Source organism: Syzygium oleosum, unplaced genomic scaffold, assembly GCF_021117445.2.
Source record: "Syzygium oleosum isolate NSW1041296 unplaced genomic scaffold, Sole_v2.1 Sole_v2.21, whole genome shotgun sequence".
Lineage (NCBI taxonomy): Eukaryota > Viridiplantae > Streptophyta > Magnoliopsida > Myrtales > Myrtaceae > Syzygium > Syzygium oleosum.
In genome coordinates this window covers 994,687-1,022,653 of record NW_026607505.1, presented here as the reverse complement: position 1 = coordinate 1,022,653, position 27,967 = coordinate 994,687, and the positions used below count along the sequence as shown (strand labels likewise).

The following is a 27,967-nucleotide window of genomic DNA, read 5'->3' as shown; positions in this document are numbered from 1 at the left end:
CTGTGGAGCTTTTGGAGAATGAACGAGTTGACGCACTGATAGGCCCACAAACATCTGAAGAAGCCGAGCTTCTAGCCGAATTGGGAGATAGAGTGCCTATCATCTCCTTTTCTGCTAGTAGCCCTTTCTTGTCCAGAGATAAAAATCCAAACTTTATCCGAATGACAACCAATGATAACTCCCAGGTTGGAGCCATTGCTGCTCTAGTTCAAAAATTCGGGTGGAAAGAGTTGGTTATAATACATGAGGACAGTTCCTATGGAAATGGAATCATACCTGATCTTCTTCTCGCATTAGAAGAGGGCAATGCTCGCATAGCGCATCGAACTATCGTTCCGCCACAAGCCAGGGACATATACGTAGAAGCCCAACTGTATAAACTGATGGCTCTGTCTGCCAATATATTCATCGTCCACATGTCTGCTTCCCTCGCATCTCGGTTTTTCTTGAAGGTTAATGAGTTGGGAATGATGAGTACAGGCTATGGTTGGATTGTGACTAATGGGATAGTAAACGAGTTGCCTGTGATGGATCAGCCGGTTTTAGACTCGATGCAAGGAGTCATCGGAATTAGACCTTATATTCCACCTTCAGAACAGCTTCACAACTTCTCATTGAAGTGGAGGAACGACTTTTTCGCAAACCAGCATCAACAAATTCCTGAAGTAAATGTATATTGCTTATGGGCATATGATTCTGTCTGGGCTTTAGCCAAAGCAGCATATCAATTAGGTCCTAAAACTTCTATGCAGAAGAATAATCCTACAAATAAGCTTGCTCATCTAGCTGCCATTTCCTCAAGACCAACAGGATCTGATCTAGCCCGCACAATTCTACATGGCAAGTTCACGGGTTTAAGTGGGGAAATTCAACTTAAGAATGGACAGCTGCAACAACCACTAGCATTTGAAATAGTGAATGTTGTCGGAAGAGTCAAGAGAATCGGGTTTTGGACCCAATTGAATGGTATAATGCGAGGGCTAAATAGGTCTATTGATGCAACTCAATCTCCCTCTGTGAGAAAAATGAGCTCTATTCAATGGCCTGGATCATCCTTGGCTATACCAAAAAGTCGACGGATTGTGTCAAAGGCAGGGAAGAGATTGAGAATTGGAGTTCCAATTCCAGTGGGTTTTAAAGAATTGATGGGAGTGGAACTCGATCCCGAGACAAATGCGTCAACGGTAACAGGCTTTTGCGTAGACGTGTTCAAGGCTGCAATTGATATGTTGCCTTATGAAGTACAATTTGACTTCGTCCCATTTACCAATTCAAACAGAGTGGTGGCTGGAGGCTATTATGACAATCTAATATACCAAGTATACCTTCAGGTGATCTTGAATGAACCCAGTATACACTGAGGATTGTCTTTTTTCCAAGTGTGGGTAACCACAAAATAGCATGTTCTGCTTCCATGCAGGAGTAACACCAGATAAAAAGCACATCCAAGTACATAAACATGAGATTTTATTCATTAAGCAAAAGAGGTTAAAATTAATTGATAAAACTAGTAGTCCATCCATTCTTCCCTTTTCATGATATCTTTACATTTTATTACGTGGAAATAATTGCCAGGCGAGATGCAGGAGCGATATCAGACCAGGCAAGATGAATTTCAGTTTACATAGACGTGCGTGCAAAAAATTACTACTTCTTGGAGCCAAAATTCTTTCACATGATAACTCTTGGATAGTACTTCACATTATAGTAAGCATAGTCTGGATCATGGTTATCAATGTGTTCATTCCTGAAACAACTCGATTTTATACACACACACACACACACTCCGGGGGGAAAGGATGTTAACAAAAGAAATTGAGTGATGTGCCAAAGTGTATTTGCAAGTGTACTTGCTTGTATGCTTATATACATTGTTTTTAATATGTACTTACCAATTCTTTTGGGTCCTTGGGAATATCTACTGGCAATATGATGCTGCGGTGGGTGATATAACCATCACAGCAAATAGATCGTTGCTTGTGGACTTCACAATGCCTTTCACAGAAACTGGAGTAGGGATGATTGTGCCTGTTGATACATCGCGAAGCACAAACGTGTGGATATTTCTACAACCTCTCACGGTGGATCTATGGTTAGTCATAGGCGCTTTCTTTGTCTTCACAGGATGGGTGGTGTGGATAATTGAGCACAATGACAACGATGAGTTCAAGGGACCATTAGCTCATCAAATTGGGACAGTGATGTGGTATTCGTTCTCGACACTAGTTTTTGCACATAGTACGGACTCCCTTTATATGCTTTCAACATTCATGTCCTGCTTTAAAATTTCTTTTGATGAGTGGATTAACTGAGTACAAGAACGAGGTTTCTCTGGCAATGGACAGTTACTAGAATTAAACCGAAATTTCGGGTCAAAAAGAAGTAAAAAATAGTATCGATTGATAGTAGGCAGAAAGAATATGCCCAGTCGTTTCTCCTGGATATTATACGCTGCTGTACAATAACAGTGTGAGTTGATATAGTACGAAGCTAAATTGTCATTTCATGATTTGCAGGGGAAAAATTAATCAGCAACTTGTCCAAAGTTGTGGTGATTGTATGGCTGTTTGTAGTTCTAATACTAACTTCCAGTTACACTGCAAACCTGAGTTCAATGCTAACAGTTCATCAGCTTCAGTCCACGCCAAAGGGCGAATCTATTGGTTTCTCTTTCAACGATACAGTTTATCAGGCAGCACTAATCAATCTACCCTTCAAAAACCCCTCTTTTCACCCTTTGAAAACGGTTGAAGATTATGCGAATGCTCTGAGAGATGGAAGCCGAGAAGGTGGTGTCTCGGCAATTATTGATGAAATTCCTTATGTAAAGCTCTTTCTTTCCAAGTACTCTGCTCAATATACCATGGTTGAGCCCTCATACTACAGCACCAATGGATTTGGCTTTGTAAGCCTCTTTCTTTTTTTCCCGAACAGTTGAGTGAATATATTTGGATAAATGATTCTTAGGCCCTTTTATGCAGGCTTTTCCTAAGGGGTCACCTTTAGTCCCTGACATTTCTGCATCAATAGCAAAACTGAGAGAAGATGGAAAACTTCACTCGATAAGCCAAAATTGGTTTCAAAATCATTCCTTATTCACAAATCAAGATTCTGCAACAAAAGTTGCTAGACTTGACTTATACAGTTTTCGCGGTCTCTTTCTTGTCACAGGCATCACTTCGGCTGTAGCTGTGATAGGATCCTGTAAGTTTCAGAAGAAAGAATCAACAACTGCGCAACTACATGTGGTTGCTGATCAACCTGTTCAAGAGAAGTCCTCACCAGTTAGTGATATTCCATTAAGAAGAACCAGTTCCAAACACGTCAGAAGATATTCCTATTGAATCCGACGAAAGTGTGAGGTCCTCAGATGATGAAGATACCGACTAACATCATGGTGCTTGTGTGTGGCAACATACCAGGAACTTTGGAGCTTCTTAGGATTTTCTAGCTGTAGGGATGAAGAGTGAACTCTTGTTAGAACTTTGAAGATGGTTGAAATAAGAATTTGTTGCTCTTGTACCTTCTACTCTATTTTTAACTACTTCTGCCGAATTAACCACAAGAGATGCCGATCGATATTCTTATATATGTCTGCATTGACGAGAAAGAAGCAACTAAGGGCGAAGTAGCCTTACAGTTTTGTCATTTCAACAAAGGGTTGGTTTCTTTTTAGTAAACATTGAAGAGACCAATCTAACTAGAAAATTTTATGCATGCTATACCAAGCAAAAGCCTACAAGACCAATCCAGTGGGTAAAGCCCTTAACAATCTCAGAAATGGCAAATCAGTTGGAACAGTGTTAGGTGATGGGCAATCTTATTTACACTGCAACCTATCACATTTTGGTTACACACAAATTAGTCATGACAATACAATCCTCATTTCACTCAAACTAAGATAATTAGGATTAACATAATGCTGAAACTTCTGCAAGTACCTCCACAGTCGTGCTTGAGTTTTGATGGGTGGTCCTTGGTGGGCCTCAAGTTTCAGAGATTAGACAAGCGTAGACGGAGAGAGAGAATACCACATTCAGGACAAATTTGTGCTTTGTAGGTCCTTCTCCCTCCACTCAAACCAATTATTACTTAGTATACAATTATGGATTTGATTGAATAGAGATTTCGTAACATGAGAGCACATGAAAAACCTCTCGAAAATAATGGAAAGTGAGCTCTATAGGCAGAATCTAATTTCACTGAAGCCTTTAGCTTGGTGATTGCTTAGCTACTTGATGGGTCGATTTGATCTCTAATGGTGCTCTATAGTCTAGTCCAATGCTTAGATTTATCGGTTGGTACGAGAGGAGAGAAGCATTTGTTAACGATTTCTCGTTTTTGTGAAAGTTCCAACCTCAAATTATTATTATTAAGTTCTAATCAAGTCTATACATGCTTTAAAATAAATATTGACAGAACGCTACTAAATAACAGAATAAAATTTTAAGTTAGATAGTCGAAAATTGTGGATGGACTAGTGGAAGGTGAATAACCGAGTAGAAACCAGAAGACGTCAATATTTTTGGAAGGACCAGAGAATGGAAGGTGGATAGTCAGTTCAGCATGAAGAGTGAAAAGACGGGAGCCTGCTACTAACGAAGTTAAAGCAAGACTGAGTGCATCTACATTCATGGATATTTAAGAAAACCCATATCTTCTTCTCATTTGCCTTGGACTCAAATTAGAGTATAATTAATTATGAGATTTGATGGGATCACAATCAACTGTTCTAAAAGCTTAAGATGTTAAATGAATATGTGATTTAATATTTAATTATTCTAACAATCCCCCTCATGCTTAGTCTTATTTTTTTCCCTAGTACTAAGCGGGACATATTTAATTTGAGGACAAATAGGACCTGAAAAGATTTAAACTCGAGACCTCATGGCACTGATATGATATGAAATTTGGTGGGACCACATCCAACTGTTCTAAAAGCTTAAACTTTTAGATAAAAGCGTGATTTAATATTTAATTATTCTAACACTAATAGCCAATTTCAAGGTTTGAATCTACATAAAGCAGCCTAAAAAAATCATAGCAGTATTTCCTTTTTTGTGCAAGCACCTAGAGAGTCCGACATTGAACAGAAGTAGGAACGTCTATTTGGAAATCTCCTTTTCTTGCTTAGGATAAAGCAGCTTGGGCATGTATTTTGTAGGTCTGCTGAGCACGGTTGTGACCCATGGAAGACTTTCAATGACTAGGACGAAGCTTTGGAAGATTTTTTAAAGGAGAAAAGGATACTAAAAGTATCATAAATTTCGTACGACGCTCACTTTGGTACTAAAAATTTTCATTTGATCATTTAAATGTCATTTAAAAAAAAATGATCACTTAAGTGTCAATTCCGATTTAAGTTGCAGAAAATCTAACGTGGCAATATTTTATCAATTTCCCTAACCGACGTAGCTCACCGGCGTGCCTAATCAATACTAACAGCTCTAAACAATGTCGTCTACATCTTTGCCTCAAATATAGACCCTAATGATTTGTCCAAATTAGGGTTTTTGTCCACGTTTGACATCAACTTTTTTTATTTTCAATTTGCAAACAATCAAAGAAGAAGAAAAGGTGGAAGATGATGAGATGCTAATGAAGATGAGGAAGGTAACGAAATGAAGATGAAGAAGGCAATGAAGGCCATCGCCTCAATCGAAGCAGGATATGGTCTCGGTGACCTCTCATGTTGGGGCTCATCCCCAATTTCACCCCAACGATTCTCGACTCCACGGCCATGAAGTGCTCCATCTCCAAATCAGGAGGAACACGCGGCCAGCATCTCCAGATCAGCAGCCACGGCAACAGTGGTTCAACTAGAGCTTCTTTGCAAACTCAATTTCCCCCTCCAATGGAATTTAGCAGACAGGAAGGAATCGAAGTCGTATTTAGAATTTATTGAACTCCATGAAAAAAATCTAAACTACGGTGCACTGGGAAAGGCTCTCCTCTGCCATCATTGAACGAGAAAGTGAAGTAAATAGAACCAGAGTGAATGACCATACGTCATTTATGGAGAGTCCAGCCACCGTATAGCCCCACGTTAAACTTGTCTTTTAATTAAAACAAAGTCACATATGAATCATCATTTAATTAAACAAGCCACAAATGACTTTGGCCGGAATTTTTCGTCGGAAGCACTTAAATAATCATTTTTTCTCCAATTTGACACTTAAGTGATCCAGTGAAAAGTGTAATCAAGTCCTAAAACTTATCACCAAAAGTCACACATGAATAATCATTTAGGGATATGTTTATTAGAAGTCCTAAAACTTGTCATCAAAGTACATTTGAGTCCTAAAACTTGCAAAAAGTGTAATCAAGTAATAAAACTTGTCAAATTGGTTTAATAGAGTCCTAAAGTTAACATCGTCTAACTTACTAACGGAAAATGATGACGTGGCGCTGACATGGATTTTTTTAATTTTTTTTTATCCTATGTAGCGATGACGTGACTTTTTATATTATTTTAATATATTTTTAATTAAATATTAAAAATAAGCGAAATGTTTAAATTTAAAAATAAAAATAAAAAAGAGATGGAGGAGCTGAAGTCCGGCGGGGTCTGCTGCCGCCACCCCACCATTGTCAGGAGGGGCCTACGAGGCTGGGGGACGACCGGCGACCCTCGCTGACGGTAGGCGAGGGCCCATCCCTCGCCTAGATCTGGGCATGGGGTCACGACCCTTCCCCAAACAGGGCGTGAGGGCCTGCAGGCCCTTGCCTGATGTTGGCGAGGGTCACCAGCCCCTCCCGGCGATGATGGAACGGCGGCGGCGGTAGCAAGGGCTTGCAACCCTCCCCGCCTGACTTCTCCTCCTCCCCTTTTTAAATAATTTTTTAGATTATTTTTTACATTTAATTTAAATAAAATTAGTATTAAAAAATTAATTTTGGCCAAAATGACGTCCTTTTAGTTTTATGTTTCATAATTTAGCCACGTCATCGCCAAGTAGGAGAGAGAAAATATTAAAATAAGCCACGCAGGCATTTTTCATTAATAAATTAGACGATGTTAACTTTAAAACTCGATTGAATCAATTTAATAAGTTTTTGGATTTGATTGGACTTTTTGCAAGTTTGAGAACTCAATTACACTTTCATGACAAGTTTTAAAACTTTTAGTGAACTTATCCCAAATTTTTAAATAGACCACTTCACTACTCTCTTCGATTCTATGTTTGCCTCTATGGGGGTGTTTCTATGGTTCTCGAGAGGCACCATGCCCTCACAATCTTTTGTCATTAAACTGAAATGCGACAGATCTTAGCAATTCAACAAATCTCAGTCTGAATGGTTATGAGTTTTTGCTTTTTGATCCAATGATAAAAAGTGCCTCTTGGGGAACAATTATGGAAATGAGTTCAAATGGGAGAAAAATATATTGATAAATGAATTTCGATTTGTTAACTATTTACCTATCAAATCTTGCCCGATATTTTGATTTGACTTTGCCGTCCAAATAATCCTATAGTAAGATGTATCTAAAATAGTACTCACTAGTGAAACCAAATGCTTGCACAAACCAACGAAGTGATCCCATCTCCAACAATCCAAAGATTCAAATCTTTATAATATTCTGAACCATTCATGAACATCATAGTATTAAAACGTTTCTAGCCCTCACATAGATAAGAAGGTGCACAGCCGCTACAAAATAGGAGTTTTGATAAAATATTCACAAGGAAAAGGCAGAATAAATTGGATTGATAAGTAATCCCAGTCCTGGACTTCCTAACATAAGACCTGATCCTAAAAAAACTAAAAGAAAATCATTTATTGGTCCAGACAAATCCATTGTTAATAGACTCGCCCATTAAGACAGTGAATGGTGTGGAAACACATGCCGTCAACATCCCCCTAATTGTACAGAAGCTGAGAAGAAATTTGTGCTACTCTTTCGCATTTGGCTCCAGAAATTTCGAAGAATACTTGCTGTAGACGTAAGACTTGACTTTCAGAACGTACTAACACCACCGCCATCCCATCGAGACTACTCGCTGGAGATATTACGCTCCAAACTTTGAGGAAATATGCAGCTGACAATAAAGATGGAGAGATCGGCGCGCATCTTTATTTTGTTGGCTATGTTGCACGCCTTCAATTCCATCGATTGGTCGATGGCTCAAAACAGTCATCTTCGTCGTCGTCATATTCATGTTGGAGTGATTCTCGATATGGAGTCGCCAGTTGGGGAGATGGCCCAACAATGCATGACCATGGCCATCTCCGACTTGAATGCCTCGCCCTCGCTCTTTAACCATCTGATTCTGCATCCTAGAAATTCCATGGGACAGCCTCTCAAAGCTCTATCTTCAGGTGAGTTCCGGTTGATTCTTCGCCTCTGTCGTTCTTTGCATGCACATGCGCTCAAGCCACACCATGCTGGGAAAAAGAGATTATATTGTACACTCATTCTGCCACTGAATAAAACCAATCACAGTGCTGAAAATATGATGAGGTTCACAATCACATATTGGTATTTAAGAAGGTGACCAACGGTTTGTATGAGGTACAGAAGATTTTCAATTTGTGAGTAGGCGCTTAGCTAAACGTGAGCGGACTTGCCATCTAGTGCTAGTAATTATAATTGATCTGTATATTGCCATTGGAGCAGGTGTGGAGCTTGTGGAGAATGAACAAGTTGACGTACTGATAGGCCCACAAACATCTGAAGAAACCGAGCTTCTAGCGGAATTGGGAGATAGAGTGCCTATCATCTCCTTTTCTGCTAGCAGCCCTTTCTTGTCCAGAGATAAAAATCCAAACTTCATCCGAATGACAACTAATGATAACTCCCAGGTCGAAGCCATTGCTGCTCTTGTTCAAGAATTCGGGTCGAGTGAATTGGTTATAATACATGAGGACAGTTGCTATGGAAATGGAATCATACCCGATCTTCTTCTCGCATTAGAAGAAGGCAATGCTCGTGTAGCACGTCGAACTGTCGTTCCACCACAAGCCAGAGACATATATATCGAAGCCCAACTGGACAAACTGATGGCTCTGTCTGCCAATATATTCATTGTCCACATGTCTGCTTCCCTCGCATCTCGGTTTTTCTTGAAGGTTAAAGAGTTGGGAATGATGAGTATAGGCTATGGTTGGATTGTGACTGATGGGATAGTAAACGAGCTGCCTGTGATGGATCAGTCGGCTTTTGACTCGATGCAAGGAGTCATAGGAATTAGACCTTATATTCCACCCTCAAAGCAGCTTCGCAACTTCTCATTGAAGTGGAGGAACAGCTTTTTCACAAACCAGCATCATCAAATTCCTGAAGTAAATGTATATTGCTTATGGGCTTATGATTCTGTCTGGGCTTTAGCCACAGCAGCACATCATTCAGTGCCTACAACTTCTATAGAGAAGAATGATTCTGCAAATAAGCTTGCTCGTCTTGCTGCCATTCCCTCAAGACCAACAGGATCCGATCTAGTCCGCACAATTCTACGTGGCAAGTTCACTGGTTTAAGTGGGGAAATTCAACTTAAGAATGGACAGCTGCAACAACCACTAGCATATGAAATTGTGAATGTTGTTGGAAAATTCAAGAGAATCGGCTTTTGGACCCCATCTAATGGGATAACGCAAGGGCTAAATAGGTCTAGTGCTGCAGTTCAGTCACCCTCTGTGAGAGAATTGGGCTCTATTGGATGGCCTGGATCATCCTTGGCAATACCAAAAGTTCAACGGGTTATGCCAAAAGCTGCGAAGAGATTGAGAATTGGAGTTCCAATTAAAGTAGGTTTTAAAGAATTGGTGGGAGTGGAACTCGATCCTGTGACAAAAGCGACGATGGTAACGGGCTTTTGCATAGACGTGTTCAAGGCTGCAGCTGATATGTTACCCTATGAAGTAAAATTTGACTTCATCCCCTTTGCAAATTTCAAACATATTGATGGTTGCAAGCTATTATGACGACCTGATATACCAAGTTTACCGTCAGGTGATCTTGAATGAACCCAGTATTCAGATTGTCTGTTTTTCAAGTGTGTGCAACCACAAAATGACATGCTCTGCTTCCATGCATGAATGACACCAGACAGATAGCACATCCAAGTACATAAACATGGCATTTTAATCATTGAACAAAAGAGGTAAATATTAATTGATAAAACTTGTAGTCCATCCATTCTTCTCTTTCAATGATTCTTTTACCTCTTATTATGTGGATATAGTGGGCAGCAGAGATGGAGCAGTGATATCAGACTGGGCAAGATGAATTTCTGTTTACATAATTAGCATGCGAAAATTACAACTTGTTGGAGCCAAATTTCTTTCACATGATAATTCTAGAACAGCAGTTGCTTAATATGTTTCGCATGATAGCAAGCATATTTTGGATCATGGTTATTAAGGTGTTGATTCCTGAAACGACCAGATTACTCTATATATGTCAAGGGAAAAAAATTGTTAACAAAAGACAGTGAGAGCTGCAGGTTGAAGGAAATGCCCAAGTGTATTTGCCAGTGAATGTGCGTGTACGCCTATAAACATTGTTTATGATAAGTACTAACGCTTTCTTTTGGGTCCTTGGGAATATGTACTAGCACTGTGATGCAGCGGTGGGTGAGATAACCATCATAGCAAATGGATCGTTGTATGTGGACTTCACAATCCCTTTCACAGAAACTGGAGTAGCGATGATTGTGCCTATTGAGACGTCACGAAGCACAAACATGTGGATATTTCTCCAGCCTCTCACAGTGGATTTGTGGTTAGTCATAGGCACTTTCTTTGTCTTCACTGGATTGGTAGTGTGGACAATTGAACACAATGACAACGATGAATTCAAGGGACCATTAGCTCAACAAATTGGGACAGTGATGTGGTATTCGTTCTCGACACTATTTTTTGCGCAAAGTACGGACTCTCTCTATATGTTTTCAATGTTCAAGTGGACCATTATCTCTTGGATATTTACACCCTGCTGCACAATAACCGGGTGACTTGATATAGTACAAAGCTAAATTGTAATCTCATGATTTGCAGGGGAAAAATTGATCAGCAACTTGTCCAAAGTTGTGGTGATTGTATGACCGTTTGTAGTTCTAATACTTACTTCCAGTTACACTGCAAACCTGAGCTCAATGCTAACAGTTCATCAGCTTCAGTCCTTGCCAAAAGGCGAATCTTTCGGTTTCCCTTTCAACAGTCCAGCTGATCAGACATTTCTGATCAATGTACCCTTCAAAAAGCACTCTTTTCACCCGTTGAAAAAGGTTGAAGATTATGCGAATGCTCTGAGGGATGGAAGCCAAAAAGGTGGTGTCTCAGCAATTTTTGATGAAATTCCTTATGTAAAGCTCTTTCTTTCCAAGTACTCTGCTCAATACACCATGGTTGAGCCCTCACATTACGGCACCAAAGGATTTGGCTTTGTAAGATCTCATTCTTTTTTCTCTATACAGTTTGAGTAATAATTTTGGAATCGATATAATTAATGATTCTAAGGTCCTCTTATGCAGGCTTTTCCTAAGGGGTCACCTTTAGTCCCTGTCATTTCCGCAGCAATAGCAAAAATGAGAGAAGATGGAAAACTTCACTAGATAAGCCAAAATTGGTTTCAAAATCGGTCTTTATTCACAAATCAAGATTCTGCAACAAAAGTTGCCAGACTTGACTTATACAGCTTTCGCGGTCTCTTCCTTATCACAGGCATCACTTCATCTGTAGCTGCGGTAGTATCCTATAAATATATGAAGAAAGAATCAACAACTTCACAACATGAGGTTGCAGATAAACCTGTTGAAGAGAAGTTCTCGCCAGTGAGTGATATCCCATCGAGAAGAACCAGTTCGAAACACATCAGAAGATATTTCTATTGAATCGGAAGAAAGTGTGAGGTCCTTAACTGATGTAGATACCGACCAATATCATGGTGCTTATATGTGGCAACATACCAGGAACTTTGAAGCTTCTTAGGATTTTTTAGCTGTAGGGGTGAAGAGTCAAGTCTTGTTAGGACATTGAACATGTTTGAAATAAGATTAATTCCCTCTTGTACCTTCTGCTCTATTTTAACTACTTCCGCAAAATTAACAGTAAGAAATGCCAATATTCTTATGTATGTTAAAGCTTTATTTTTCTCAATACAGGGGCAAAGAAATGACGAGAACATATCCTTATTGTTTTATCATTTCAATTAAGGCTCCATTTGTTTCACATAAAACGACTTCTAGGGAAAAGTCTTCCGGATTTTCCGGCATTCAGTTCACGGAGAATAAACTAGTTAAGGAAAATATTTTTCGTCAATGAAAAGAACACCTTCAAATCAGATTTTCCATACCAAACTACGAAAAATATTTTCTAGTTCATTTTCAGGTTTCAACCAAAAACCGAAAAATATTATCATTTTCTTGGAAAACGACTTCCTCGAAAACATTTCTCAGAAATATCATATTTTTCGCGAAATAAACGGACGCTAAGGGTTGGTTTCTATTTAGCATTTAAGAGAACAATCTAACATGAAAATTTTATGTGTCCTATAACAGGCAAAAAGCCCACAAGACAATCCAGTGGGGGTATGGCCTTAACAATCTCAGAAATGGCAAATCAATTGGAACAGAGTAAAGTGACAGCCAATCTTATTTATACTGCAACCTATCACGTTTTGGATACACACAAATTAGTCGTAACGGTATAATTTTCATTCCGCTCAGCTGAGACAATTATTGTTACAATATGTCTCGAGTTTGAGCCCATCAGACGAATCCCGACCCGAATAAAGTACGCAGAAAAATACGGAAATTGTTTGCGTGTTGAAGTGACGATCAATAATGGAAAGTCAATCTTGGACATTGTATTTGGTCACAAGTTTGTTGAAGCACATGGCAATTTCAGTATGGAAGTCTTTGTTCTCAAACCGGAAAGTCCAACGGGGATTTTGATTTGAACACTGACTCGGTCAACTTGGATTTTCTTATGTATATAGTCATGGATTTTGATTTGAGCATTGATTCGGTCAACACGGATTGATTCGGTCAACTTGGACTATCCTGCAAGTTGGGTTTCTTTTATAGAACCAATTTTTGGCCGCAATTGAAGCGCGGTTTCACCGAGTGCTAGGCGGTGGCTTATCTTCGTGGGTTTTGTCCATGGAGTTTCACCAAGGATTTATGTGTTGAAAGTCGATTAAATCTTGTGCTAAAATTTGTTAATTCATTAGTGCAATAGATAGGTAATTTCATTTAGGAATTATACGGCTAAATACTGTATGAGTTATTAGCTGTAATTAGAGGTTAGGAAACAATTAATGTTTAAATGACTCGAATATTATTATAATTTTCATTATATCGCTTGATCAATATTGCAATTTTATGTTGCTCTTTCTGTGAATGTAGGTCATATCTACCGGACCACGTAAATCTAGTATCGGAATTATTTTATTATTCTATTTATTTTATTATTCGATCGCTTATTTTCACAATAATTAAGATAACAAAGTGCTGAAACTTTTGCAAGTACCTCCGAAGTCATGCCTGAGTTTTTTTATTTTGTATGTCCTCCGTCCACTCAAGCCTAGTGCTCTCAAGCCAATTATTACTTAGCATAGATGATTAATTTGGATGGATAGAGATTTTGTAACACGAGAGCACAGAAAAATTTCCCGAAAATAATGGAAAGTGAGCTCTACAGGTAGAATTTAATTTCGTTAAAGCTTTTAGCTTGTTGATTTCTTGGCTGCTCGATCGGTCGATTTATTTCTAATGATGCTCTATATTCTAGCCCAATGCTTAAACTTAACCGGCCGATAGGAGAGGAAAGAAACATTTTGATGATATCTCGTTGATGTAAAATTTTCAACCTCGAGTTCCTATTATTAAGTTCTAATAAAGTCCATAGCTATAAAATAAATACTGACAGGTACACTACTAAATAACGAACAAAATGTTAACTTAGATGAGTCGAAATAACTTTTAGTCCACAAGTCGCTTGTATATGTATATTTCAAATTTAGATTAAACTTTTTTTATCTCGCCACAATTTACATTCATTCGAACTAAAATTCTAACGGTTATGGAGATTGGTAAGTGCATACAGAAGAGATATTTTTTAGAGTTAATACCACGAAAAATTTCAAAATGATACGTCTATGACAAATTTACCCCAAACTAATTTTTTGACCACCAAAAATTTTAAACTAGTGTCACAAATTTACCTTTTGTTAAACTGGATTAATACCACAAAAAATCACAAACTAGTATACACGTGACAAACTAAGGGTAAAATCCCAAACAGATACGCCCGTCAACTATCATGTGTCATCCAGTTCAGAAATCTGACAATAAAATTAAACGGAAACTAACGGAGGGTAAATTTATCACGGGTGTACCGGTTTGGGATTTTTCGTGATATTAACCCTATTTTTTAGTAGTTGATTTGTTTCCTTATTTTGGGATCTTTTTAAAGAAGTTAAGAACTATTTTTGTGTTAGAGAGCGAAGCAGAATTTGGCTAAGTGGATTTGGACAGTCGGTCCTATTTGGGGGGATGTCTGGACGAGCATGGACCAAATAAAACATCAATTTTTGTGTGGCTTAATCGGGTGTAATTGGGGTAAGGAAACACTTGAACGGGTTTGCGATTTGAACGATTATATTCTCTTTCACCTTGATTATAGTGGAATATCTCTTCAATCTTTCCTTTTATGTCAAGTTTCGTTCTGCATTTATTTCTCGATTATATTATTGGGCTTTCGTTCCTTATGTTGGTAATTTCATAAGAAAAGATAAATATAAATAGTTGGTAAGTTACTAGAGAAGTTGGAAATTGACAACAAATCAAATAAGCGTCGGTGAATTCATATCAAAGTTGTTAAATCACTAACAAGTCTCTAGAAAAATTACTATGTGCTGGTCACATTTTTTTTTTTACCATCAACGTTAGAAACTTACAAATCTCTATAGAAATTATCTACTACGGGAAGCAAGAAAGCTTTCTGATATTTGATTAGAGGACAAACACACACTTAAGTTCTGTTTGTTTCATGAAAAATGAATGATTTGAAAAATATTTTCCTAAGAATGATCACTTGTATCGCTTGAAATTATTAGCCAACACCAAACGTTTTCATTATCGATAATAATTTATGTCTAAACATTTTCATAGACAGTAAAAATATTTATTGTTGTATACAAGCAATCATTTTTAGAAAAGATGCATTCTAAATTATTCATTTTCCGTAAAACAAACGGAGCCTTAAATGAGTTCAAGAGCGAGACATAAAAAGTTAGCCACAACAATTAGTGAAATTGTAAAGTGTTAAGAGTAATGCTAGACATATTGAGACTAGTATCCTGAATTAACTTATTAAAAAGGGTTAATACCACGAAAAATTCTAAATCGATACATTTATGATAAATTTACCCCAAACTAATTTTTTGACCATCAAAAACTCTAAAATGGTACACTCGTGATAAATTTACCCTCCATTAGTTTCCATTAAATTTTACCGTCAAATTGCTGCGTTGGATGACACATGACAGTTAACGGATGTACTAGTTCGGGGTTTTCACAAGTTTACTAATTTGTGATTTTTCGTGGTATTAATCCAATTTAACGGAGGTTAAATTTGTCGTAAGTGTACCAGATTAGGGTTTTTTTTGTCAAAAAATTAGTTCAGGGTAAATTTATCACAGATGTATCAATTTGAGGTTTTTGGTTGTCAAAAAATTAGTTCTGGGCAAATTTGTCACAAATATACCGGTTTAGGGTTTTTCGTGATGTTAATCCTATTAAAAATAGCGTGGCGGACTTTAATTAAGCTTTCAAACAAACCGTTGAGACCTTGAGAAATTTCTCCAACTTTTCCATTGGGCTTCAGATATTTGGCAGAACACTTGCCGGAGACTTGGGCCTTGACTTTCCAGAAGACGACTCATCAACATTACCAATCATCAAAACTTGCTATAGATATTAGGCTCCAAACTTTGTGGGAATATGCAGCTTACAATGAAGTTGGAGAGATTGGCACACATCTTCATCTTGTCAGCGATCTTACACGCCTTCCATTTCATTGGTTGGTCGATGGCACAAAACACTCATCATCTTCATGATCGTCCCATTCATGTTGGCGTGATTCTTGATATGGAGTCACCAGTTGGGGAGACGGCCCAACAGTGCATGACCATGGCTATTGCTGACTTGAATGCCTCGGCCTCACACATTAATACTCACCTGACGTTGGTTCTGCATCCTAGGAATTCCATGGGACAGCCTCTCAAAGCTCTATCTTCAGGTGAGTTCTCGTCGATTCTCCGCCGCTGTCATTCTTTGCACACACCCGCACTCAAGCCACACAATGCGGGGAAAAAGGAAATTATAGTGTACGGTCAGTCTGCCACTAAAATAAAACCAATCACCGTGCTGAAAAGTATGATGAGGTTCACAATCACATACTAGTGTGTAAAAAGGCAACTAACGGTCTGTATGAGCTAGCGATATTTTCATTTTGTGACTCGGAGCTCAGCTAAACGAGAGAAGATCTAGTACTTGTTATTAGAATTGATCTGTTTATCGTCATTTGGAGCAGCTGTGGAGCTTTTGGAGAATGAACGAGTTGACGCACTGATAGGCCCACAAACATCTGAAGAAGCCGAGCTTCTAGCCGAATTGGGAGATAGAGTGCCTATCATCTCCTTTTCTGCTAGTAGCCCTTTCTTGTCCAGAGATAAAAATCCAAACTTTATCCGAATGACAACCAATGATAACTCCCAGGTTGGAGCCATTGCTGCTCTAGTTAAAAAATTCGGGTGGAAAGAGTTGGTTATAATACATGAGGACAGTTCCTATGGAAATGGAATCATACCTGATCTTCTTCTCGCATTAGAAGAGGGCAACGCTCGCATAGCGCATCGAACTATCGTTCCACCACAAGCCAGGGACATATACGTAGAAGCCCAACTCTATAAACTGATGGCTCTGTCTGCCAATATATTCATCGTCCACATGTCTGCTTCCCTCGCATCTCGGTTTTTCTTGAAGGTTAAAGAGTTGGGAATGATGAGTACAGGCTATGGTTGGATTGTGACTGATGGGATAGTAAACGAGCTGCCTGTGATGGATCAGTCGGCTTTTGACTCGATGCAAGGAGTCATAGGAATTAGACCTTATATTCCACCTTCAGAACAGCTTCACAACTTCTCATTGAAGTGGAGGAACAGCTTTTTCGCAAACCAGCATCGCCGTATTCCTGAAGTAAATGTATATTGCTTATGGGCATATGATTCTGTCTGGGCTTTAGCCAAAGGAGCATATCATTTAGGTCCTATAACTTCTATGCACAAGAATAATCCTGCAAATAAGCTTGCTCATCTAGCTGCCATTTCCTCGAGGCCAACAGGATCTGATCTAGCCCGCACAATTCTACGTGGCAAGTTCACGGGTTTAAGTGGGGAAATTCAACTTAAGAATGGACAGCTGCAACAACCTCAAGCATTTGAAATAGTGAATGTTGTCGGAAGAGTCAAGAGAATCGGGTTTTGGACCCAATTGAATGGTATAATGCGAGGGCTAAATAGGTCTATTGATGCAACTCAATCTCCCTCTGTGAGAAAAATGAGCTCTATTCAATGGCCTGGATCATCCTTGGCTATACCAAAAAGTCGACGGATTGTGTCAAAGGCAGGGAAGAGATTGAGAATTGGAGTTCCAATTCCAGTGGGTTTTAAAGAATTGATGGGAGTGGAACTCGATCCCGAGACAAATGCGTCAACGGTAACAGGCTTTTGCGTAGACGTGTTCAAGGCTGCAATTGATATGTTGCCTTATGAAGTACAATTTGACTTCGTCCCATTTACCAATTCAAACAGAGTGGTGGCTGGAGGCTATTATGACAATCTAATATACCAAGTATACCTTCAGGTGATCTTGAATGAACCCAGTATACACTGAGGATTGTCTTTTTTCCAAGTGTGGGTAACCACAAAATAGCATGTTCTGCTTCCATGCAGGAATAACAGCAGATAAAAAGCACATCCAAGTACATAAACATGAGATTTTATTCATTAAGCAAAAGAGGTTAAAATTAATTGATAAAACTAGTAGTCCATCCATTCTTCCCTTTTCATGATATCTTTACATTTTATTACGTGGAAATAATTGCCAGGCGAGATGCAGCAGCGATATCAGACCAGGCAAGATGAATTTCAGTTTACATAGACGTGCGTGCAAAAAATTACTACTTCTTGGAGCCAAAATTCTTTCACATGATAACTCTTGGATAGTACTTCACATTATAGTAAGCATAGTCTGGATCATGGTTATCAATGTGTTCATTCCTGAAACAACTCGATTTTATACACACACACACACACACTCCGGGGGGAAAGGATGTTAACAAAAGAAATTGAGTGATGTGCCGAAGTGTATTTGCAAGTGTACTTGCTTGTATGCTTATATACATTGTTTTGAATATGTACTTACCAATTCTTTTGGGTCCTTGGGAATATCTACTGGCAATATGATGCTGCGGTGGGTGATATAACCATCACAGCAAATAGATCGTTGCTTGTGGACTTCACAATGCCTTTCACAGAAACTGGAGTAGGGATGATTGTGCCTGTTGATACATCGCGAAGCACAAACGTGTGGATATTTCTACAACCTCTCACGGTGGATCTATGGTTAGTCATAGGCGCTTTCTTTGTCTTCACAGGATGGGTGGTGTGGATAATTGAGCACAATGACAACGATGAGTTCAAGGGACCATTAGCTCATCAAATTGGGACAGTGATGTGGTATTCGTTCTCGACACTAGTTTTTGCACATAGTACGGACTCCCTTTATATGCTTTCAACATTCATGTCCTGCTTTAAAATTTCTTTTGATGAGTGGATTAACTGAGTACAAGAACGAGGTTTCTCTGGCAATGGACAGTTACTAGAATTAAACCGAAATTTCGGGTCAAAAAGAAGTAAAAAATAGTATCGATTGATAGTAGGCAGAAAGAATATGCCCAGTCGTTTCTCCTGGATAGTATACGCTGCTGTACAATAACAGTGTGAGTTGATATAGTACGAAGCTAAATTGTCATTTCATGATTTGCAGGGGAAAAATTAATCAGCAACTTGTCCAAAGTTGTGGTGATTGTATGGCTGTTTGTAGTTCTAATACTAACTTCCAGTTACACTGCAAACCTGAGTTCAATGCTAACAGTTCATCAGCTTCAGTCCTCGCCAAAGGGCGAATCTATTGGTTTCTCTTTCAACGATACAGTTTATCAGGCAGCACTAATCAATCTACCCTTCAAAAACCCCTCTTTTCACCCTTTGAAAACGGTTGAAGATTATGCGAATGCTCTGAGAGATGGAAGCCGAGAAGGTGGTGTCTCGGCAATTATTGATGAAATTCCTTATGTAAAGCTCTTTCTTTCCAAGTACTCTGCTCAATATACCATGGTTGAGCCCTCATACTACAGCACCAATGGATTTGGCTTTGTAAGCCTCTTTCTTTTTTTCCCGCACAGTTGAGTGAATATATTTGGATAAATGATTCTTAGGCCCTTTTATGCAGGCTTTTCCTAAGGGGTCACCTTTAGTCCCTGACATTTCTGCATCAATAGCAAAACTGAGAGAAGATGGAAACTTCACTCGATAAGCCAAAATTGGTTTCAAAATCATTCCTTATTCACAAATCAAGATTCTGCAACAAAAGTTGCTAGACTTGACTTATACAGTTTTCGCGGTCTCTTTCTTGTCACAGGCATCACTTCCGCTGTAGCTGTGATAGGATCCTGTAAGTTTCAGAAGAAAGAATCAACAACTGCGCAACTACATGTGGTTGCTGATCAACCTGTTCAAGAGAAGTCCTCACCAGTTAGTGATATTCCATTAAGAAGAACCAGTTCCAAACACGTCAGAAGATATTCCTATTGAATCCGACGAAAGTGTGAGGTCCTCAGATGATGAAGATACCGACTAACATCATGGTGCTTGTATGTGGCAACATACCAGGAACTTTGGAGCTTCTTAGGATTTTCTAGCTGTAGGGATGAAGAGTGAACTCTTGTTAGAAATTTGAAGATGGTTGAAATAAGAATTTGTTGCTCTTGTACCTTCTGCTCTATTTTTAACTACTTCTGCCGAATTAACCACAAGAGATGCCGATCGATATTCTTATATATGTCTGCATTGACGAGAAAGAAGCAACTAAGGGCGAAGTAGCCTTACAGTTTTGTCATTTCAACAAAGGGTTGGTTTCTTTTTAGTAAACATTGAAGAGACCAATCTAACAAGAAAATTTTATGCATGCTGTACCAAGCAAAAAGCCTACAAGACCAATCCAGTGGGTAAAGCCCTTAACAATCTCAGAAATGGCAAATCAGTTGGAACAGTGTTAGGTGATGGGCAATCTTATTTATACTGCAACCTATCACATTTTGGTTACACACAAATTAGTCATGACAATACAATCCTCATTTCACTCAAACTAATATAACTAGGATGAACATAATGCTGAAACTTCTGCAAGTTCCTCCACAGTCGTGCCTGAGTTTTGATGGGTGGTCCTTGGTGGGCCTCAAGTTTCAGAGATTAGACAAGCTTAGAAAGAGAGAGAGAATACCACATTCAGGACAAATTTGTGCTTTGTAGGTCCTTCTCCCTCCACTCAAACCAATTATTACTTAGTATACAATTATGGATTTGATTGAATAGAGATTTCGTAACATGAGAGCACATGAAAAACCTCTAGAAAATAATGGAAAGTGAGCTCTATAGGCAGAATCTAATTTCACTGAAGCCGTTAGCTTGGTGATTGCTTAGCTACTCGATGGGTCGATTTGATCTCTAATGGTGCTCTATAGTCTAGTCCAATGCTTAGATTTATCGGTTGGTACGAGAGGAGAGAAGCATTTGTTGATGATTTCTCGTTTTTGTGAAATTTCCAACCTCAAATTATTATTATTAAGTTCTAATCAAGTCTATACATGCTTTAAAATAAATATTGACAGAACGCTACTAAATAACAGAATAAAATTTTAATTTAGATAGTCGGAAATTGTGGATGGACTAGTGGAACGTGAATAACCGAGTAGAACCAGAAGACGTCAATATTTTTGGAAGGACCAGAGAATAGAAGGTGGATAGTCAGTTCAGCATGAAGAGTGAAAAGACGGGAGCCTGCTACTAACGAAGTTAAAGCAAGACTGAGTGCATCTACATTCATGGCTATTTAAGAAAACCCATATCTTCTTCTCATTTGACTTGGACTCAAATTAGAGTCTAATTATGAGATTTGATGGGATCATAATTAACTGTTTTAAAAACTTAAGATGTTAAATGAATATGTGATTTAATATTTAATTATTCTAATAATCTCCCTCACGCTTAGTCTGATTTTTTTCTCTAGTACTAAGCGGGACATATTTAATTGGAGGACAAATAGGACCTAGAAAGATTTAAACTCGAGACCTCATAGCTCTGATACGATATGAAATTTGATGGAACTACAGCCAACTGTTCTAAAAACTTAAACTTTTAAATGAAAGTGTGATTTAATATGTAAATATTCTAACACTAATAGCCAGTTTCAAGGTTTGAATCTGCAGAAAGCAGCCTCGAAAAATCATAGCAGTATTTCCTTTTTTGTGCAAGCACCTAGAGAGTCCGACATCGAACAGAAGTAGGAACGTCTATTTGGAAATCTCCTTTTCTTGCTTAGGATAAAGCAGCTTGGGCACGTATTTTGTAGGTCTGCTGAGCACGATTATGACCCACGGAAAACTTTCAATGACTAGGATGAAGCTTGGAAGATTATTTAAAGGAGAAAAGAATACTAGAAGTATCATAACTTTCGTACAGCGTTCACTTTGGTCGTCTGATATAAAAGTATCATAACGAAAAATGCTAACGTGGCACTGATATGAATTTTTTTAATTATTATTTTTACCCTATGTAGCGATGACGTGACTTTTTACATTATTTTAATATATTTTTAAAATTAAATATTAAAAATAAGCTAAATGTTAAAATTTAAAAAAAAAAGGAGAAGGAGGAGCTGAAGTCCGGCGGGGTCCGCCGCCGCCGTCCCACCATCGTCAGGAGGGGCCGGCAAGGCTGGGGGACGGCCAGCGACCCTCGCCGACGGTAGACGAGGGCCTGTCTCTCGCCTAGATCTGGGCGCGGGGTCGCGACCCTTCCCCAAATCGAGCATGAGGGCCTGCAGGCCCTCGCCTGCTGTTGGCAAGGGTCTCCAGCCCCTCCTAGCAATGATGGAACAGCGGCGGCAACAAGAGCTTGCAGCCCTCCTCGCCTGACTTCCCCTCCTCCCCTTTTTAAATAATTTTTTAAAAAATTTTAGATTATTTTTAATTTTTGATTTAATAAAATTAGTATTAAAAAATTAATTTGGGCCAAAACGACGTCCTTTTAGTTTTATGTTTCATAATTTAGCCACGTTATCACCATGTAGGAGAGAGAACATATTAAAATAAGCCACGCAGGTGTTTTCCATTAGTAAATTAGACGATGTTAACTTTAAGATTCGATTGACTCAATTTGACAAGTTTTTGGATTTGATTGCATTTTTTGAAAGTTTTAGAACTCAATTACACTTTTGTGACAAGTTTTAGGACTTTCAATGAACTTATCCCAAATTTTTAAATAGATCACTTCACCACTCTCTTCGATTCTATGTTTGCCTCTATGGGGATGTTTATATGGTTCTCGAGAGGCACCATGCCCTCACAATCTTTTGTCGTTAAACTAAAATGCGATAGATCTTAGCAATTCAACAAATCTCAGTCTGAATGGTTATGAGTTTTTGCTTTTTGATCCAATGATAAAAAGTGCCTCTTGGGGAACAATTATGGAAATGAGTTCAAATGGGAGAAAAATATATTGATAAATGAATTTCGATTTGTTAACTATTTACCTATCAAATCTTGCCCGATATTTTGATTTGACTTTGTCGTCCAAATAATCCTATAGTAAGATGTATCTAAAATAGTACTCACTAGTGAAACCAAATGCTTGCACAAACCAACGAAGTGATCCCATCTCCAACAATCCAAAGATTCAAATCTTTATAATATTCTGAACCATTCATGAACATCATAGTATTAAAACGTTTCTAGCCCTCACATAGATAAGAAGGTGCACAGCCGCTACAAAATAGGAGTTTTGATAAAATATTCACAAGGAAAAGGCAGAATAAATTGGATTGATAAGTAATCCCAGTCCTGGACTTCCTAACATAAGACCTGATCCTAAAAAAACTAAAAGAAAATCATTTATTGGTCCAGACAAATCCATTGTTAATAGACTCGCCCATTAAGACAGTGAATGGTGTGGAAACACATGCCGTCAACATCCCCCTAATTGTACAGAAGCTGAGAAGAAATTTGTGCTACTCTTTCGCATTTGGCTCCAGAAATTTCGAAGAATACTTGCTGTAGACGTAAGACTTGACTTTCAGAACGTACTAACACCACCGCCATCCCATCGAGACTACTCGCTGGAGATATTACGCTCCAAACTTTGAGGAAATATGCAGCTGACAATAAAGATGGAGAGATCGGCGCGCATCTTTATTTTGTTGGCTATGTTGCACGCCTTCAATTCCATCGATTGGTCGATGGCTCAAAACAGTCATCTTCGTCGTCGTCATATTCATGTTGGAGTGATTCTCGATATGGAGTCGCCAGTTGGGGAGATGGCCCAACAATGCATGACCATGGCCATCTCCGACTTGAATGCCTCGCCCTCGCTCTTTAACCATCTGATTCTGCATCCTAGAAATTCCATGGGACAGCCTCTCAAAGCTCTATCTTCAGGTGAGTTCCGGTTGATTCTTCGCCTCTGTCGTTCTTTGCATGCACATGCGCTCAAGCCACACCATGCTGGGAAAAAGAGATTATATTGTACACTCATTCTGCCACTGAATAAAACCAACCACAGTGCTGAAAATATGATGGGGTTCACAATCACATATTAGTATGTAAGAAGGTGACTAACGGTTTGTATGAGGTACAGAAGATTTTCAATTTGTGAGTAGGCGCTTAGCTAAACAAGAGCGGACTTGCCATCTAGTGCTAGTAATTATAATTGATCTGTTTATTGCCATTGGAGCAGCTGCGGACCTTTTGGAGAATGAACAAGTTGACGTACTGATAGGCCCACAAACATCTGAAGAAACCGACCTTCTAGCGGAATTGGGAGATAGAGTGCCTATCATCTCCTTTTCTGCTAGCAGCCCTTTCTTGTCCAGAGATAAAAATCCAAACTTTATCCGAATGACGACTAATGATAACTCCCAGGTTGGAGCCATTGCTGCTCTAGTTCAAAGATTCGGGTGGAGTGAATTAGTTATAATACATGAGGACAGTTGCTATGGAAACGGAATCATACCCGATCTTCTTCTCGCATTAGAAGAAGGCAATGCTCGTGTAGCACGTCGAACTGTCATTCCACCACAAGCCGGGGACATATATGTCGAAGCCCAACTGTATAAACTGATGGCTCTGTCTGCCAATATATTCATTGTCCACATGTCTGCTTCCCTCGCATCTCGGTTTTTCTTGAAGGTTAATGAGTTGGGAATGATGAGTACAGGCTATGGTTGGATTGTGACTGATGGGATAGTGAACGAGCTGCCTTTGATGGATCAGTCGGCTTTTGACTCGATGCAAGGAGTCATAGGAATTAGACCTTATATTCCACCCTCAAAGCAGCTTCACAACTTCTCATTGAAGTGGAGGAACAGCTTTTTCACAAACCAGCATCATCAAATTCCTGAAGTAAATGTATATTGCTTATGGGCTTATGATTCTGTCTGGGCTTTAGCCACAGCAGCACATCATTCAGTTCCTACAACTTCTATAGAGAAGAATGATTCTGCAAATAAGCTTGCTCGTCTGGCCGCCATTCCCTCAAAACCAACAGGATCCGATCTAGTCCGCACAATTCTACGTGGCAAGTTCACTGGTTTAAGTGGGGAAATTCAACTTAAGAATGGACAGCTGCAACAACCACTAGCATATGAAATTGTGAATGTTGTCGGAAGAGTCAAGAGAATCGGCTTTTGGACCCAATCTAATGGGATAACGCAAGGGTTAAATAGGTCTGGTGCTGCAGTTCAGTCACCCTCTGTGAGAGAATTGGGCTCTATTGGATGGCCCGGATCATCCTTGGCTATACCAAAAGTTCAACGGGTTATGCCAAAAGCTGCGAAGAGATTGAGAATTGGAGTTCCAATTAAAGTAGGTTTTAAAGAATTGGTGGGAGTGGAACTCGATCCTGTGACAAATGCAACGATGGTAACGGGCTTTTGCATAGATGTGTTCAAGGCTGCAGCTGATATGTTGCCCTATGAAGTAAAATTTGACTTCATCCCCTTTACAAATTCAAACATACTGATGGCTGCAAGCTATTATGACGACCTGATATACCAAGTTTACCGTCAGGTGATCTTGAATGAACCCAGTATTCAGATTGTCTGTTTTTCAAGTGTGTGCAACCACAAAATGACATGCTCTGCTTCCATGCATGAATGACACCAGACAAATAGAACATCCAAGTACATAAACATGACATTTTAATCATTGAACAAAAGAGGTAAATATTAATTGATAAAACTTGTAGTCCATCCATTCTTCCCTTTCAATGATTGTTTTACATCTTATTATGTGGATATATTGGGCAGCAGAGATGGAACAGTGATATCAGAATGGGCAAGATGAATTTCTGTTTACATAATTTGGCATGCGAAAATTACAACTTGTTGGAGCCAAATTTCTTTCACATGATGATTCTAGGACAGCACTTGCTTAATATGTTTTCCATGATAGTAAGCATATTCTGGATCATGGTTATCAAGGTGTTGATTCCTGAAACTACTCGATTACTCTGTATGTCAAGGAAAAAAAAGTATGTTAACAAAAGACAGTGAGAGATGCAGGTTGAAGGAAATGCCCAAGTTTATTTGCCACTGAATGTGCTTGTACCCCTATATACATTGTTTATGATATGTACTTACCCTTTCTTTTGGGTCCTTGGGAATATGTACTAGCACTATGATGCAGCGGTGGGTGATATAACCATCATAGCAAATAGATCGTTGTATGTGGACTTCACAATCCCTTTCACAGAAACTGGAGTAGCGATGATTGTGCCTATTGAGACGTCACGAAGCACAAACATGTGGATATTTCTCCAGCCTCTCACAGTGGATTTGTGGTTAGTCATAGGCACTTTCTTTGTCTTCACTGGATGGGTAGTGTGGACAATTGAACACAATGACAACGATGAATTCAAGGGACCATTAGCTCAACAAATTGGGATAGTGATGTGGTATTCATTCTCGACACTATTTTTTGCACAAAGTACGGACTCTCTCTATGTGTTCAAGTGACCATTATCTCTTGGATATTTACACCCTGCTGTACAATAACGGTGTGACTTGATATAGTACAAAGCTAAATTGCAATCTCATGATTTGCAGGGGAAAAATTGATCAGCAACTTGTCCAAAGTTGTGGTGATTGTATGGCTGTTTGTTGTTCTAATACTTACTTCCAGTTACACTGCAAACCTGAGCTCAATGCTAACAGTTCATCAGCTTCAGTCCTTGCCAAAAGGCGAATCTATCGGTTTCCCTTTCAACAGTCCAGCTGATCAGACATTTCTGACCAATGTACCCTTCAAAAAGCACTCTTTTCACGCTTTGAAAAAGGCAGAAGATTATGCGAATGCTCTGAGGGATGGAAGCCAAAAAGGTGGTGTCTCAATAATTATTGATGAAATTCCTTATGTAAAGCTCTTTCTTTCCAAGTATTCTGCTCAATACACCATGGTTGAGCCCTCACACTACGGCACCAAAGGATTTGGCTTTGTAAGATCTCTTTCTTTTTTCTCTATACAGTTGAGTAATTATTTTGGGATCGATATAATTAATGATTCTAAGGCCCTCTTATGCAGGCTTTTCCTAAGGGGTCACCTTTAGTCCCTGACATTTCTGCAGCAATAGCAAAAATGAGAGAAGATGGAAAACTTTACTTGATAAGCCAAAATTGGTTTCAAAATCGATCTTTATTCACAAATCAAGATTCTGCAACAAAAGTTGCCAGACTTGACTTATACAGCTTTCGCGGTCTCTTCCTTATCACAGGCATCACTTCATCTGTAGCTGCGGTAGTATCCTATAAATATATGAAGAAAGAATCAACAACTTCACAACATGAGGTTGCAGATAAACCTGTTGAAGAGAAGTTCTCACCGGTGAGTGATATCCCATCGAGAAGAACCAGTTCGAAACACATCAGAAGATATTCCTATTGAATCGGAAGAAAGTGTGAGGTCCTTAATTGATGTAGATACCGACCAATATCATGGTGCTTATATGTGGCAACATACCAGGAACTTTGAAGCTTCTTAGGATTTTTTAGCTGTAGGGATGAAGAGTCAAGTCTTGTTAGGACATTGAACATGTTTGAAATAAGATTAATTCCTTCTTGTACCTTCTGCTCTATTTTAACTACTTCCGCAAAATTAACAGTAAGAAATGCCAATATTCTTATGCATGTTAAAGCTTTATTTTTCTCAATACAGGGGCAAAGAAATGACAAGAACATTCCTTATTGTTTTATCATTTCAATTGAGGCTTCATTTGTTTCACGGAAAACGACTTCTAGGGAAAAGTCTTCCGGATTTTCCGGCATTCGGTTAACAGAAAATAAACTAGTTAAGGAAAATATTTTTCGTCAATGAAAAGAACACCATCAAATCAGATTTTCCATACCAAACTACGAAAAATATTTTCTAGTTCATTTTCAGGTTTCAATCAAAGACCGAAAAATATTGTCATTTTTTTGGAAAACGACTTTCTGGAAAACGACTTTCTGGAAAACATTTTTCAGAAACATCATATTTTTCGTGAAATAAACGAACGCTAAGGGTTGATTTCTATTTAGCATTTAACAGAACAATCTAACATGAAAATTTTATGCGTCCTATAACAGGCAAA

At 38.8% G+C, this 27,967-nt stretch overlaps 2 protein-coding genes, 1 long non-coding RNA gene and 2 pseudogenes across 3 annotated transcripts; 4 read left to right on the top strand and 1 right to left on the bottom strand.

The window, feature by feature from the left end:
• The first annotated feature begins 3 nt into the window (after positions 1-3).
• Positions 4-3,522, top strand: LOC115666266 (glutamate receptor 2.7-like). Its single transcript, XM_056320804.1, has 4 exons — positions 4-1,330; positions 1,925-2,238; positions 2,517-2,905; positions 2,982-3,522. The coding sequence occupies exons 1-4, from the start codon at positions 162-164 to the stop codon at positions 3,342-3,344; spliced, it is 2,235 nt and encodes a 744-aa protein (XP_056176779.1). The 5' UTR covers positions 4-161; the 3' UTR covers positions 3,345-3,522.
• LOC130140705 (uncharacterized) lies at positions 3,092-4,739 on the bottom strand. Its single transcript, XR_008818678.1, has 3 exons — positions 3,524-4,739; positions 3,283-3,451; positions 3,092-3,202 (listed from the first exon to the last, which is right to left on the bottom strand). It is a non-coding gene; the product is annotated as an uncharacterized LOC130140705 (long non-coding RNA).
• Positions 4,740-7,921: 3,182 nt separating this feature from the next.
• LOC115667048 (glutamate receptor 2.7-like) lies at positions 7,922-12,074 on the top strand (annotated as a pseudogene).
• Positions 12,075-15,982: 3,908 nt separating this feature from the next.
• Positions 15,983-20,060, top strand: LOC130140704 (glutamate receptor 2.7-like; annotated as a pseudogene).
• A 3,320-nt stretch (positions 20,061-23,380) lies between these two features.
• LOC115666265 (glutamate receptor 2.7-like) lies at positions 23,381-27,524 on the top strand. The gene is made up of 5 exons (XM_056320805.1): positions 23,381-23,781; positions 24,080-25,410; positions 26,016-26,328; positions 26,448-26,836; positions 26,923-27,524. Exons 1-5 carry the CDS (start codon positions 23,496-23,498, stop codon positions 27,280-27,282), a joined length of 2,679 nt encoding a protein of 892 aa, XP_056176780.1. The 5' UTR covers positions 23,381-23,495; the 3' UTR covers positions 27,283-27,524.
• The last annotated feature ends 443 nt before the right edge of the window (positions 27,525-27,967 follow it).

Bases quoted from the DNA above. Each gene is read 5' to 3' on its own strand.
- LOC115666266 (XM_056320804.1), top strand. From the start codon at position 162: ATGACAACCAATGATAACTCCCAGGTTGGAGCCATTGCTGCTCTAGTT. The intron at 1,331-1,924 runs GGTGATCTTGAA...GAATATCTACTG, and splicing joins ATATACCAAGTATACCTTCA to GCAATATGATGCTGCGGTGG. The intron at 2,239-2,516 runs GTACGGACTCCC...CATGATTTGCAG, and splicing joins GACACTAGTTTTTGCACATA to GGGAAAAATTAATCAGCAAC.
- LOC115666265 (XM_056320805.1), top strand. From the start codon at position 23,496: ATGCAGCTGACAATAAAGATGGAGAGATCGGCGCGCATCTTTATTTTG. The intron at 25,411-26,015 runs GTGATCTTGAAT...AATATGTACTAG, and splicing joins TATACCAAGTTTACCGTCAG to CACTATGATGCAGCGGTGGG. The intron at 26,837-26,922 runs GTAAGATCTCTT...CCTCTTATGCAG, and splicing joins GCACCAAAGGATTTGGCTTT to GCTTTTCCTAAGGGGTCACC.